The sequence below is a fragment of the Ambystoma mexicanum genome, chromosome 3p, assembly GCF_040938575.1.
Source record: "Ambystoma mexicanum isolate Mex_15411 chromosome 3p, UKY_AmexF1_1, whole genome shotgun sequence".
NCBI lineage: Eukaryota > Metazoa > Chordata > Amphibia > Caudata > Ambystomatidae > Ambystoma > Ambystoma mexicanum.
The window spans coordinates 134,091,711-134,105,941 of NC_090925.1; the positions used below are offsets into that span (position 1 = coordinate 134,091,711).

At 47.4% G+C, this 14,231-nt stretch overlaps 1 protein-coding gene across 2 annotated transcripts in view; it reads right to left on the minus strand.

Moving 5' to 3' along the window:
• Positions 1-14,231, minus strand: part of LOC138580163 (C-type lectin domain family 2 member B-like) — a 388,930-nt gene that overhangs the window by 72,051 nt on the left and 302,648 nt on the right. For both annotated transcript variants that reach the window (XM_069650492.1, XM_069650491.1), the window contains one exon: positions 9,010-9,113. In XM_069650492.1, the coding sequence (XP_069506593.1) occupies positions 9,010-9,113 (104 nt within the window). The remainder of the gene's footprint in view (positions 1-9,009; positions 9,114-14,231) is intronic.

Sequence of the window (14,231 nt, forward strand, 5' to 3'; positions counted from 1 at the left end):
CACTACAGAGTGTAATTTGCTTTCTGACTTTGAGAACATTCAGAAATGCAATTGCTCATTTTACAATAGCGGTAAGCTAGCTATAGCCGGTAAGATAGCACGAGGGAGGGGTGGTGGGGTTGAGGTGTTGAGCGCTTGCTGCTGCGATGTGTGTGTGATCTGCAGGTTCGAATCCCGGCAATGCCAACTCAGCCTTTCATACTTCTGAGGTTGATAAATGAGTACCAACACAGGTCGGATGATATTGTATGTATATTTGTTTTATATAATGCGCTTCAGTGCTATATAACACATCATTATCATTTGGCCTTGGACATCTGCTTGCATTCACAGTAATTTGGTAATATGGGCCTGTACACGCTGATATTAATGATACGTATGATGATCCATTCTTGTATGAAATGTATATCACAATACAGTGATATTGTAACCATATTTTTCATAGTGTACTTCGGAACAATGCTATGAGATGGCACTTGCTATTTTGTCAAGGGGTGAAAGGTCGTGTTCCATCCATCCCTTCCCGTGATGTCACTTCGGGGTGGGGTCAAATGACATCACTTCCTGTGATGCCAGAGGTCAAGGGTCATGTGATGTCACTTCCACTACCCCAGGCATTTTGGTGAAATGACGCCCCTGCTAATTTGTATTTAGGAGCAGTGTTCTATTCTGCTTGACTCCTTTGATGTGGTAATGTGGGTGCTTGTATCCATACCTAACATGTTTCGTTCCTTACACGTTTGCAATTCACAATTAGGAACTTCTTCAGGGAAAATATACATACAATGGCCTCTCCGGCCTGTGACACTAATCAATTTTTCAAGTAATTGAAAGCACAAATGCTTGTGGACACTTCGTGTTCTTTAACTGGTGTGTCCGGGTGAGACCGGTACCGCGTGAGACCAGGATTCTAACCTGTGTTGCTATGCTTTGTCTTGCTCCCGGCCCCAGATAAGCTGAATCAATTGCGAATAGTTGTTCTTAACTCCAATTCAATACTCTTCAAACATGTTGTTTTCTTATTGAATTTCTTTCCAATACCACCACTTTCACTCTTGGTTATGCTGCAGAGATAGATTTCTTCTGCACGTACCCTCATAGTGAGTAAAGTATCTTTTGCCCTCTGTGACGCCACTTCAAATTGTGTTTGCTTTTTCTGGTCTACACATGAGGAGTGAGGTTCATCCAATTAGAAAGACACACTGGCAATTAAATCAGATTCCAGATTACGGACCATCAATTGCTTCAAAGTCGTTTCTGTCAAATGGAGCCCACCATCCTGGTTGCGCTACAGCTTAATTGCATAGTACTGCATCAGTGTATTCACACGCCGTTAATTACTCCACCGGATGCAAGGTCACTTTTTAAGCAAAGGTCACTTTCTGATGGTTTTATTACGTGTTATTTATGTTATATTGAATAAATAGAATTGTTGTATCATTTATGCTGTGTTTCAATGTGAAGGTTGAATACTCCTTTACTGACAGGTGCCCCCCATAGTTTTCTGATATTTTTTACTATTGTTCCGGTTCAAAACCCTCTGCATTGTCCACAAGGCCTTCTGGGGCCTAAATACCTTCAACTCTCTCTTCCTAAATATCTTCCTTCTCGAGCTCTTCGCTCATCCGTCTCCAACTCCCTCAGGGTCAGCCGGTTCTCGAAGCAACAAGCTGGGGGTAGATCTCTCTCCGCGGCAGGGGCCTCCCTCTGGAACAGCCTTCCTGCCTCCCTGAAACTTGAGGAGAACCATCTCCGGTCCCTTCCCCCTACCCCTGCACTTGCGCGATCTGAATGACACTTGGCCTAGTAGGATCGTTGTCTGTCTTCCCCTTGTTCCCCCTCCCTGCCTCGTCGCGCCTTGAAACACTTGTGAATAGGCGCGTTACAAATGCCATATCATATCATATGAACACCTATGTAATAATTACAAGAGAGAGGCAGAGGTGTACGGAACCTTATCCACCTGAGCCAATCTGCCTCCCTGATGATTGCTAAGGCATAAAACGGAGCGTGCCCCTTATCCACTTTTAGAAGAGAATACACACACATTCTGCAACTTCAGATATTGTAAAACTGGGATTGCTGTTCAAACTTCATAGCCGGCGCGTGTAGCATGCAGACCTACAATCCAAGCAGGAGAGGAATTTGATGACCTTGCACTGCTGAATACGTGTAAGGAGCTTTTGCTAAAGCATATGGGATACATTACTCACCGTAATCGTATTTCTGATGCTTGTATCTGCTTAGATTCACATGCTGTGCATAGGCCGACATTTAGTGGAAGCTGCGGAGTATTACAGTTTGTTTTTCGAAACTCGAAAATGGGCGTCGACACAGGCGTGCCAGTAATACTATCCCTAGTGTGACGTCCACTGTACCCAAGATCCCTCACGCGTCTAGGATCCTCAGATTGTATTTTTTCTGACATGAGGAAGCATGAGGAGTAGCGTGAGTACAGATAATCCAAGCAGATAGACAGAAAGGTAAGACTACAAGCAATCATGTGCCTTCTCTCGGAGGGGAGGAAGGGTGGGTCGCATGTGAATCTAAGCAGATACAAGCATCAGAAATACGATTACGGTGAGTAATGTATCCCTTCTGAGGCTTGTGGAATCTGCTTAGATCACATGCTGTGCATAGATTAGCGAGCAGTACCAGAAGAAGGAGGTGGGATGTGAGAAGGGTCATGAGCAAATAAGTGTCTTAGAACCGCTTGTCCTACTTGTGTATCTGCTTTGGAATGAGTGTCAATGCAGTAATGCTGAGTAAAGGTGTGAATAGAGCTCCAAGTAGCTGCTTTGCAAATGGTGTCGAGGGGAACATTTGCAATGAAAGCCAGAGTGGCCCCAATGCCTCTAGTCGAGTGGGCCCTTGGCGTAAAAGGCAGAGGGCCTCATTACGACACTGGCGGATATTTTCCGCCATGGCCGTGACTTTACCACCATGGCGTAAAGTCCGTTTACGCCATGGTGGTTGGCGGACTTACCGCCCCATCCCGAGGTTGGCGGGGCGGTAAGTCCCCATTGACCCATTTACCCTTCCCCATTCCCATTTCGGCCCCATAGGGCATAATGGGAGTGGGGAAGGCGTTAATTACGCCACCGTAAATTACGGTGGCGTAATTAACATCAAGGTCCCTTAGCGCCATGGATTTTAACGCCTGCAAAAAGCAGGCGTTAAAATCACCATGGCGCTGAGGGACCTCGTAGTCAGGCGGAAAGGGTCGGCGTTTTTAACGCCGGCGTAAACCCCTTTCCGCCAGGGTCCTAATGAGGCCCAGAGTCTTTTCAGAGAGAGAGTAACACAGCTCTATACAGTTGATAATCCACTTCGAGATGGCGCCTTTAAAGACGCGATCCCCCTCTCTGCCTGTAGCTACGGAGACAAACAGTTGATCTGTTTTTCTTAGCGGTCTGGTTTTATTTACATAGTAGAGGACCGCCCTACGCACATCTAGGGTGTGTAGTTTCACCTCAGCCGAGCTTTGCGGGTTCTGGAAGAAAGCCGGAAGCTCGATGGACTGGTTTACATGGAATTTTGATATAAATTTAGGTGAGAACCTAGGGTGTGTGCGTAAAACCAGTTTGTCTTTGTGGATAGTAAAGAATGGATCCTGCACTGACAGAGCCTGAATTTCACTGACCCTTCTTATAGAGGTAATGGCTATTAAGAAGGCCGTTTTATAAGTCAGGTGTTTGAGACTACTTTTATGCATGGGTTCGAAAGGGGGGCCCATGAGCTTAGCTAGCACCACATTAAGGTCCCACCCTGGCGGTGGGTTAGAGATGGGAGGGTGAAGTCTCTTTACTCCTTCCATGAAGGCTTTAACTACTGGTACTTTCCACCACGACACTTTGCTATGTGAAGTGGTGTAAGCCGAGAGGGCTGCCAAGTGTACTTTCAGAGAGTTAAAAACCAATCCTGCATCTAGCAGGTGGAGCATGTATGTAACAATGTTGGAAGGAGTGCAATCAACCGGGTTGATATGTTTACTCTGGCACCAGATAACGAATCTCTTCCATTTGTCAAAGTAACAGTGCCTTGTGTTTGGTTTCCTGGATTCTTTTAGGATGTCCATACACCTTTGAGGTAAATTGAGATGACCAAACTCTATGACCTCAGGAGCCATGCTGCCAGGTTCATTGAGTTGGGTTGCTGGTGCACTGTTTGACCCTGTTGCTGGGACAGTAGGTTGTACCAGGCTGGAAGTTTGATGGGCTCGCACACCGCCATCCTGCCTAGGTGTGGGAACCATGGTTGTCTCGCCCACATGGGAGCAACAAGGATGAGTGTCATCGATTCCTTGTTCATCTTGTACACCACCTTCCTGATGAGAGGAGTTGGTGGAAAAGCATGCGCAAACATCCCTGACCAGTTCATCCACAGGGCGTTCCCTTGGGAGTCTGGCTGGGGGAACCTGGATGCAAATCCTGGGCATTGTTTGTTTTCGCTTGTGGCGAATAAGTCTATAGTGGGGAAACCCCACTGAGAGAAGAGATCTTCTACGATTTCTTTGTGAAGGACCCATTCGTGTTCCTCTGGGAGGGAGTCTCTGCTTAGAGCATCCGCTAGGGAATTGAGCTCCCCTGGAACATGTTGCGATGACAGGAAGATGTTTCGTCTGAGTGCCCATATCCAGATTTTCTGGGCAAGTTTGGACAGATTTGGCGAACGAGTCCCTCCCTGCTTGTTCAGGTAGAACATGGCTGTCGTGCTGTCCGTCCGGATCTGCACCGACAAGTTTAGTAGGTGGGGCTCGAACGCCCGAAGCGCTCTGAATACTGCCAGAAGCTCTTGCAGGTTGATGTGGTTCTTGGCTACTGAGTGAGACCAGAGACCCTGAGCTGTGTGGTGGAGATGGTGAGCTCCCCACCCAGTCAGGCATGCATCTGTAGTCACCACTGCCTGTACTTCGGGATCGTAAAAGGGTTTCCCCCTTGCGAGATTTTCTCTTGTCCACCAGTGTAGGCTCTGTACAAGTGTTGGCGAAACGACCACTAGATCGTCCCACTGACCACTTGCCTGAGACCACTGTTTCGCCAACCATTCCTGCATGGGACGCATGCACAGGCGCGCGTGGGGGACCAGGTAAATGCATGACGCCATCATGCCCAGTAACCGCATTGCTTTGCGTACTGTTATTTGTTGACCGGACTGATAATGTGGAATTTGCAGTAGTATATTCCGAATTCTCTCCTCCGAAGGGAAGGTCAACCCTTTCTGAGTATCTAGGATAGCTCCTAGGAACTGTTTTGATGTGCTTGGCACTAGGCTTGACTTCTTTTCGTTGATTGAGAAGCCTAAATCGTGGAGGAGGTCGATGGTCCTCTGAATGTTTGTCCTGCATATTCCTGGGGTTTCCCCCGTTATGAGCCAGTCGTCCAGATAAGGGTACACTGGAATTGCTTCTCTGCGTAGGTGTGCAGCTGCCACCGCCAGTACCTTGGTGAATACCCTTGGTGCTGAAGCTATCCCGAAGGGCAGTACCTTGAATTGGTAGTGGCGACTGTCCACCTTGAAGCGCAAGTACTTTCTGTGCGCCGGGAGCATGGAAATATGAAAATAAGCATCTTTCATATCCAAGGTTGCCATGTAATCCCCCTTTTTTAGGAGGGGGATTACCTCTTGTAGTGTGGTCATACAGAATTTTTGGGGCTTGACATACTTGTTGGCAGGCCGTAAGTCCAATACTGGGCGCATTGTCAAATCTTTCTTTGGCACAAGGAAGTAAGTTGAATAGATACCCTTGTTTACCTGGTGTCCCGGGACGAGTTCTATCGCGTCCTTTTCTAGCAGAATGGCGATCTCCTCGAGAAGGATCTTCTGATGTTCTAAGGAGTGTACTCTTTGTCGTGGAGGATGGTTCCGGGGACGCTGCAGTAGTTCTATACAATATCCTGTGGACACTGTTGACAGCACCCATCTGTCTGATGTGATCCCTTCCCAAGCCTGGGTGAAGTTGGAAATGCGTCCCCCTACTGGGGTTGCGTGAGAAGGGACCCTGAACTGAGCGTCACTGCTTTGGTGGAGGCGTGGCGCCTCCCTTTTGGGGCTGCCTCTGCCTCTTCCACGACCTCTCTTGTTACCCCTGCCGTAACTCTGGGTAGACTGCTGGTTGTTGTTCCACTGTGTACCCTGTCCCTGGGGATAGTTGCCTCTTTGTGAATTTTGGCCGTGTGGGCGACGAAAATTACTATTCCCCCTCTGGTTAGGGGGTTTGTTGGTTAGCTGGCCAAGGGATTTGAAAGTCTCGTATTCGTCCTTGGCATTTTTCAGTGTGTCTTCGACCGCTTTCCCAAACAATAGATCGGGTTCCACCGGCTTATCTATTAATGAAGCCTGAGTTTCTGTTTTGAACCCCGACTGTCGTAACCACGCATGTCTCTTGATAACAGTACCTTCTGCTATCAATCTTCCTGCGTTGTCTGCGGCGTCGAAAGTTGCTTTCAATATGCAACCAGACACAGCTCTACCTTCTGCAGAAATCCGAGCCAACTGGCCCTTTAATGGTTCAGGAGCAGAGGCTATGAGTGCCGCGACTTCTTCCCACTGATGGCAGTTGTAGCTGGCCAACAGGGTGGTGGAGTTAGCAATCCTTGCTTGGTAGGCGGACGTTGAGGCTACCTTCCTGCCAAAACCGTAAAGTTTTTTGCTCTCCTTGTCGGGAGGAGCTTCTGACGAAGACAAGGGTGTTCCAGCTCTCTTCCGAGTGTTGGTAACAACTAGGGAGTCTGGTCTCAGGTGTCCTCTTATATAGAGAGGGTCAGACTGGGCTGCCCTGAAAAGTTTTTCGACCCTGGGGTTGACTGCTCTGGTGAGGTTTGGGTTCACCAGGGACGGATCTATTCTTCGCTGGATGGATTTAAGGATAGGGATGGTCTGGGCAACCGGCCTCCTCTCTCCCACCAACTCTTCTGCGAAGTCCCTTTCCTCCTGTACACCGTGTGTGTCGATGTGAAAATGTTCTGCTGCGCGAGCAAGAACCTCATTAAGGAGGGGCTGGTTATCGACTGGCGAGTCGGTAACCGGGGCTTCGTTCTCTACCGGGGAATCTACTCTATATATCTCCGGTTCGTCCTCTTCCTCCTCCTGGTCCTCATCATCCGCATAGTATTCCGTCCCGGTTTGTTCCTCCACAATTTCAAACTCCTGGTCCCCTCTAGGGAAGGGCTCTCCTTGGTACCTGGGGTATGGAGTAGAGTATGGAGTAGAGTAAGGCTGCACCTCGAAGGGTTCAGGTCTTATAGAGGTTTCAAACCGGGCTTTCTTACTTAGGGGGATAGGATCAGTGGAACCTGAGGGTGTGGCCCCCTGTGGGTCATAGGAGAGGAAATGTTCCGGATTTTTGTCATAGAAATCTGCCAAGGAAGACATTCTTGACTTGACTATGTCTTCACTGGACCATTTCTTGGAAGTGGGGATGACTTTAGCAGGCAGTTTAGGGGACTTATCGTGGGTACCCGTGCTTGATGATGATTTATCAGCAGACTTGGATGGTTTTACAGGAGTGGAAGAATGTGCAGGTAGTGTTTTCTGCTGTTTCCCCCCCTCCCCGTGCGTGGAAAAATGTTTTCCCTGTCCCTTGGAGGCTCCGGAGGCTTTCGACGGCTGCCGTCAAGGATCGGGAGAGGTATCTCTGCCCTTCGAGCGTGGGGCCTCGCCGGTGTTAACTGCGGGCTCCGACTCTTGGGGCGCGGCCTGGGGGTGGAAGTCGTCTTCGTCCTCCGACGATCGAACTTCCGTTAGTCTAGGGAGCGAGGCACTCTTGGCAAGAGTGGATGATTGCCTTGCGTCATGAGGCGATCTCGATCGAGAGCGCCCAGAGGACACCGAGTCGGACCGTTCTATCTGTGCCTCTTTCCGAGAAGTCGACGTCGTCGAGGTTCGGTTGGACTTAGTGTGCTTAGTGTGTGTATGGTGTGTAGCGCTTGCGTCGCCGGGGGTCTTCCCCATAGCCGCCCTGCCGGACGACCTTCCGAGGTCGGGGACCTGCGCTCGGCTGTCCTTCGACGCCGTAATGCCCTCGCCGTCCGAAAGTACGGCGTCGCTGCCATCGCTGAAGGCGCCCTCCGCTGCCATGGCCGCCTGCCTGGCGTGGTGGGCCCAACGCTTTGTCGAACGGTCCTTAAGTGTCTTAGGTTTAAACCTACTACACGCTCTGCAGTTCGCTTCGGGGTGGTCCCTCGGCAAGCAGAGATTGCACGTGGCGTGCCTGTCGACCCAAGGGTATTTGCGGTTGCACTTGGGGCAGAATTGGAAAGGGGTACCCTCCATACGCACCTTGAGGCAGCGGGCTGATAAGTGTAGGAAATATATAAGGTGTACCTATATACCAAGAGTGAAGAGTATGTACCACCCCCCACTCTCCCGACTTGCAGGGCCGAGGCCAGCGGCCTACTAGGCCCGGGCCGAGGCCAGCGGCCTTCCGAGGCCCAGATCCGTCGTGCAGCAGCCGACGGTCGATGTCTTCTCCAGCCGTCGTCGAGGGTCGATGTTGGGGTGGGGAAGGATGTCAATAAAGAATTTTAAATTATAATTATTCGCAAAAGTATGAAGTATGGCTAAGGCCAGGGGACTCCGCAAGATGCTTCCGACCAGTATGGCGGAAAAAAACAATCTGAGGATCCTAGATGCGTGAGGGATCTTGGGTACAGTGGACGTCACACTAGGGATAGTATTACTGGCACGCCTGTGTCGACGCCCATTTTCGAGTTTCGAAAAACAAACTGTAATACTCCGCAGCTTCCACTAGATGTCGGCCTATGCACAGCATGTGATCTAAGCAGATTCCACAAGCCTCAGAAATATATATACCAGGTGAAGCCTAATGCTTATATGGTTGTGTTGGCAATACTAGCTGCATAGCCCTGACAAGCTTATAAAGCTTTTAAAGTATAACACGGATGAGCTAAACGTTGCAAGCAAATGGAACGAGCAATCGCTTACTATAATATTTGCGAGCTACACTTTGAGCTGCGCCATGTGTTGAGCACCCAATGCAGAGCTTACCGATGGCCATAAACGCTGCCATTGGACCATCGCCATATGCCATCCTTCCCCTTCATCAAGCCAATCCAGCGATCAAAGTCTCCTTTGTGTTTCTTCATGAAATCCTATAAACAAGAAACAGAAAAGAGGTTTCACGTTCGGTCAATAAGGGCTTGCTGCATGTAATTAAGCTATTGCATTAAAACCTGGAAGGATAACACTCTAAATAGACAAGAAAGCAAGATCGGAAAGTAACATTAGCTGCATTTGGCTGGCTGAAAATGGGAATTAGCAATTTCATAGGCCAATTTTTGTGCTTTGAAGTCTTTCCACTGATCAGAAGAGAAAGCGGTAGTTGCACCTGGGGGAAGGCCACTCTGCCAGTCAGGTGGCTGGAAACGTGGGTGAGAACACACTGTGTGCCGTCCGCTTATTCCAGCCATTCCCCAGGTGGCGCCATCTTGTTTGTGGGGAGGCAACATGGAGAATCTCCAATAGGTTTAGCACCTGGTAGGTACTTTATAAAAATGTAGGTTTAGGAAGCTTGGGTTGTGACACAAAGTACAGAGGCATTCGAGTTGGCATAGCGGTTTAAGACCATTTTATTGATATAATATATTAAATCACCATAAAAGAGATCCGACAAATTAGCCTGTCTTTGCAATGTAGTTGGGCTGCCCAGAATGGGCATTAGCGTAAAGGCAATTTAAGTTTATTCTGGAGAGGGCTACATTCTCCCCAGGGGCAGCCCCCCATCACGATTGCATCTGAACAAAGGGGGCACCACGAGACTAAAAAAGCCCGATATTGCTCAAAAGCTTAACTGCAATAAAACTTTTATTTCTCAAATAGAGGAAACCACAGTTCCAAATGGTTTTAGCAACAGTAGACGGACAAGTGTGCCCTCTGGGTTGTTCCAGAGTGTACATGCATATTTGTGCATGTGGTAAGCTTCTGTTCGATCCATAAATGGATGTGGGCAGGAGGGAGATAGGAAACTGTATGTAGAACGCGCTATGCTATAGCAAGAGAATTAGTAGAGGCATTCAGGGACCAAATAAAGGAATGAGTTAACGTTGCTCTTCTCTTTTTGGGCCCCACTAGCCACCTGCTGCCTTGTATTTGATTTGATTTATATAGCGCTTTATGCCAAAGTGCTGAGCATAATTATTTACAAAACTAGGTGCAAACTGACACGTAAACACAATATTAGGTATTAAGCAGATGGTGTTTAAGACCAGAGCAGAACAAGAAATAGGAAGACAAAGAGCAGCGAGAGAGCAGGAGAGCGTTCCAATGAAAAGGGTCCAAGAGAGAATGAGCGAAAGCGGAACTGGGCACAAGGTGGGCGAGGAACAGTTAAGAGGAATAGAGACTGAGAACGAAGAGAGCGAGGTGGAGAATAGAATAAAATAAGGGAAGAAATATATGGGGGGGTAGGTTATGAAAGGCATTAAAGACTATAAAGAGAAAGTTGAACTTAAGATGGGAGTGAAAAGGCAAACAACAGACAAAATAACAGAAGAAATAGAATCACGAGGGGAAAGTGAACACAGAAGACATAGCTGAATTATAGATAGATCTTAGGGACTTACATGAGTGATAGGGAGACCAAAGAGAAGGGCGGAGCAGTAGAAAAGCCAAAAATAAAAAATGAGATTAGGAGCTTGTTCACATGAAATGTGAGATAAGGTTGTGCTTTCCGAACATTAAAAAGATGAAACCAGCAGGACCGAGAGAGAGTGGAGATATGAAGAGCAAGGGACTGAGGTGTCGAAGTGAACATCAAGGTTACGGGCAGAAAGATAAGATGGAGGAAAGGACACTGAAGGAAACAAAGGGGAGGAATGGTTGAAGCAGGGAAAAAGAAAACTTCAGTCTTGGAAGACTTGAGAAAGAGATGGTGATCAACCATCCAGGATTTGATGACCAGGAGGCAGGATGTCAGGGTAGCGTGAATAGACGAGCTGAAGGCTGAAAAGGACAGAAAAAGCAGAGCGTCATCGGCGTAGAGGTGACCAAGTGAAGAAATAATGGAGACGAAGGGGGGATGGAGGGAGTAGAGAGAGAAGTAGAAGACCCAAGACAAAGCCATGGGGAACACCGTGGAGGAAAGGGAGAGTGGAGGAAGAGTTGCCAGCCCAGGAAACAGTAGATACGATCAGATAATTAGGACTGGAACCAATTTAGGACAGTTCCAGAGACCCCAAGGGAGGAGGGAAGAAGCGAATGGTGCACAGTGTCGAAAGCGTCTGACAGAGCAAGAAGAATCAGGCGGAAGGATTGGTTGGCATACCATGCTGAAAAGAGTGAGTTACAGACTAAGAGCACAGCGGTTTCTGTAGAATGACAGGAACAGAAACTGGATTAAAAGTAGGGAAGAATAGCATTAGAGGAAATAAAGAAGAGACTTGGGAATAAACATCAGCTCCAACATCTTGGAACGGTAGGGGAGAAGTGATATGGGACGGAAATTGGAGGGCATTGAAGAACCAGTGAATTTTTAAGGATCAGGAGAATAGTGGCACATTTAAACGCAGAAGGAAAGCATGAGGATAACAGGGAAATATTGAAAAAACAGTGAGATAAGACAGTAAGGGAGGGATTACTTTAGGGATCCGGGAGAAGGAATGTGATCAGAGGGGCCTGAGGTGGGATGAGCTCGAGACAGGCGAATGGCAGTGTATGAGTGATAAACATGGTAGAATGTAGACCTGGAAACAGAGTGACGGTCGAGCAGGAGACAGAAGAGGATAAAAAAGGAGTAAGGGCAGAGTTCAAGAGAGACCACAGTGGTGAAGTAGGAGGCAAGAGCCAAAGCCAAGAGTTGAGAAGTAAGGGCAGGGACAGGAGGAAGGGGAGAGAGAATATGAGTAACAATTTGAAAAAGGTGATGAAGGTGAGAAGAATAAGAGTTGAGAAGATCGAAGTAATAAGATTGTTTGGCCGAGAAGAGAGTGGCATCATAGGAAGAGTGAAGAGAGGACAACAATGAGGAGTTGACCTCCGATCGTGATTTGCCCCAATGGCATTCAGCGCAGCGAAAAGTGCAACAGGGAGCGGAATTGCAAGGAAAGACAAGGTTGAGGAGGTTTGTGTGTAGGAGATAAGAGAGAAGTAGGATAAAGTGACTTGAGGATGGAGGATAAAGTATGAGAAAGAAGGGAGGCAGCATCTTCAGGAGAGAGACACAAACTCACGATGAGAAGGAAGCAAAGAAATGCAACAAATGAATAACAAGGTATTAAAAGACTGAAGGACTCAACAGTAGTGTGTGCCCGTAGAAATAGAAGGACAGGCGATAGATGGTGTAACAGAAAAGGAGAGAATGTGGTGATCAGAAAAATAAATGGGGAGAGCCAAGGCAGAAGCGATGGGTAGAGGAGAAGAAAGAATTGGATCAAGGTGAGAGCCAGATGCATGGGATGGGGAGCAGGAATAGGGGAGAGGTGATAGGAGTGAAGCAGGGGAACAGAAGAGTGTGTAGAAGAAAGGTGAATGTTGAAGACTCCCAGGAGGAAAAAAAAGGGCATAGAAGGAAGAACAACAGAGAGAAGGGCATCAAGGTCTTCGCAGAAAGAACTAACGGGTGCAGAAGGGCGGTAAATCAGAAGAAAGGCCAGAGAGTGGGGTTTCAGAAATGTGGCAAAGTGATACTCAAATGATGAGAATACCGGAAGGAAAGGAGAGGTGTGGAAAGAGGTGAAAGCAGAGTGGTAGAGAATGCCAACCCCTCGCTGACGGTGCAGGATGGAGGAGCAGATGAGAAGGTTGAGACCACTGGGCATAGTTGTAACACCAAGGGTGGATAATGGAGAGGAGCACAGGAGTGGTTACTGTGCTAGGACAATAGAGAGGTTGAAAAATTGCTCCCATCTGCAGACAGCTGCAGACAGCAGCATCAGACTTCTCTTAACCCGAGAGAAGACTGTTAGAAAGTGTGTGTGAGTGAGCTCAAGCGTGTGTGAAGTACCAGCCTCAGAGGTACCAGCCATCCTCTTGCTCCATGCCAGCCAGTTACTACCACACACGGTGTGGGATTCTTGACTAAGGAAATGTTAAAGTGCCATGACTGAGCTTATCTGGGAAGGTCGGGTCTATGCTGTTAGCTTTGTTTTATGCAAGAGGTCCCTCAGTTTATGATCCTTGAAGAAGTGCATCTCAGAGTGCAGAATATCCGCTAAAAGCTGGGAATAAAGGGACCCATTGACAAATAGATTCTTGGCGTGCATGTGCCAGTTACACATGCAAGCTTTATTACCTAATGCTGAATTAGGGCTACAGTAACTTCAAACCTTTTTATCTGTTTTAATGGCAATTTGCTCTTTTCTTTCGAATCCATCTTCACAAAAATCGATTTACAAATACCATTAATGAGCTTGGCAGTCCAAAGGCCATGACTTGCAATTTGGTCCCTTCTCAACATCTTTGTGATAGTACTGGAGAGTTCTCTGTTAAGAAGATTAAAAACATTCAGTAGGAGGTCACAAATGCTAGACTAGAAACGTATATGGCCCGAGATCGAACACGCATCTAACCACGATTGGGGCCCTTCTTGCATGCGTCCCAACCATGCGACGATGAACAATATGATCTCATTGTTAAACACAGCAAGAAATCAGGATCGTCTTGGAACCTTGTCTCTTCATTAGAAACTGGCAAGAAAGCCAACCATTCAAGAAAAACAAAGCTATTTTAAATAATTCCTCTATTATTAGAAGAGTACCATCAGAATTTAAGATGGCCAAGGCCATTTCATTTAAAAAGAAAAAAGGCTCAAACAGACCTGATGGACTGTGCAAACTTTAGGCCAATTACCCACTTAGCCTGTCAGGTCAAAATCCAGCAGGTGACCCAACAGCTGCAACTCTTTATCAGAGGAAGATGTTGAAGCAGGATTTCATCTCTATTTCAGTGATGGGAGATAACCTGAGAATGCTGAAGATATCAAGGTGCAGTAGCTCAAGTAATTACCGATTTGTTATCAGCTGTTAACACTATTAGTCATAAAATACAATCTGGGAGTTTGAAAGAGCACTTAAATGTATTCGCTCTAATTTCCAACAGAAGGCAGAAAGTTGTGATCCCACTTGTCAGTGTCCCAAACCTCCAGCGTATGGCCTGGGTTGTTATTCAATGTCCACCCTGGAAAAAAACGGTAAAGGAACCGAGTGTCCAAGATAATTCTGGCGACCTCAACCATCTAATTTTCACAATTACCCAGGATACTGTGAATCCTGTTC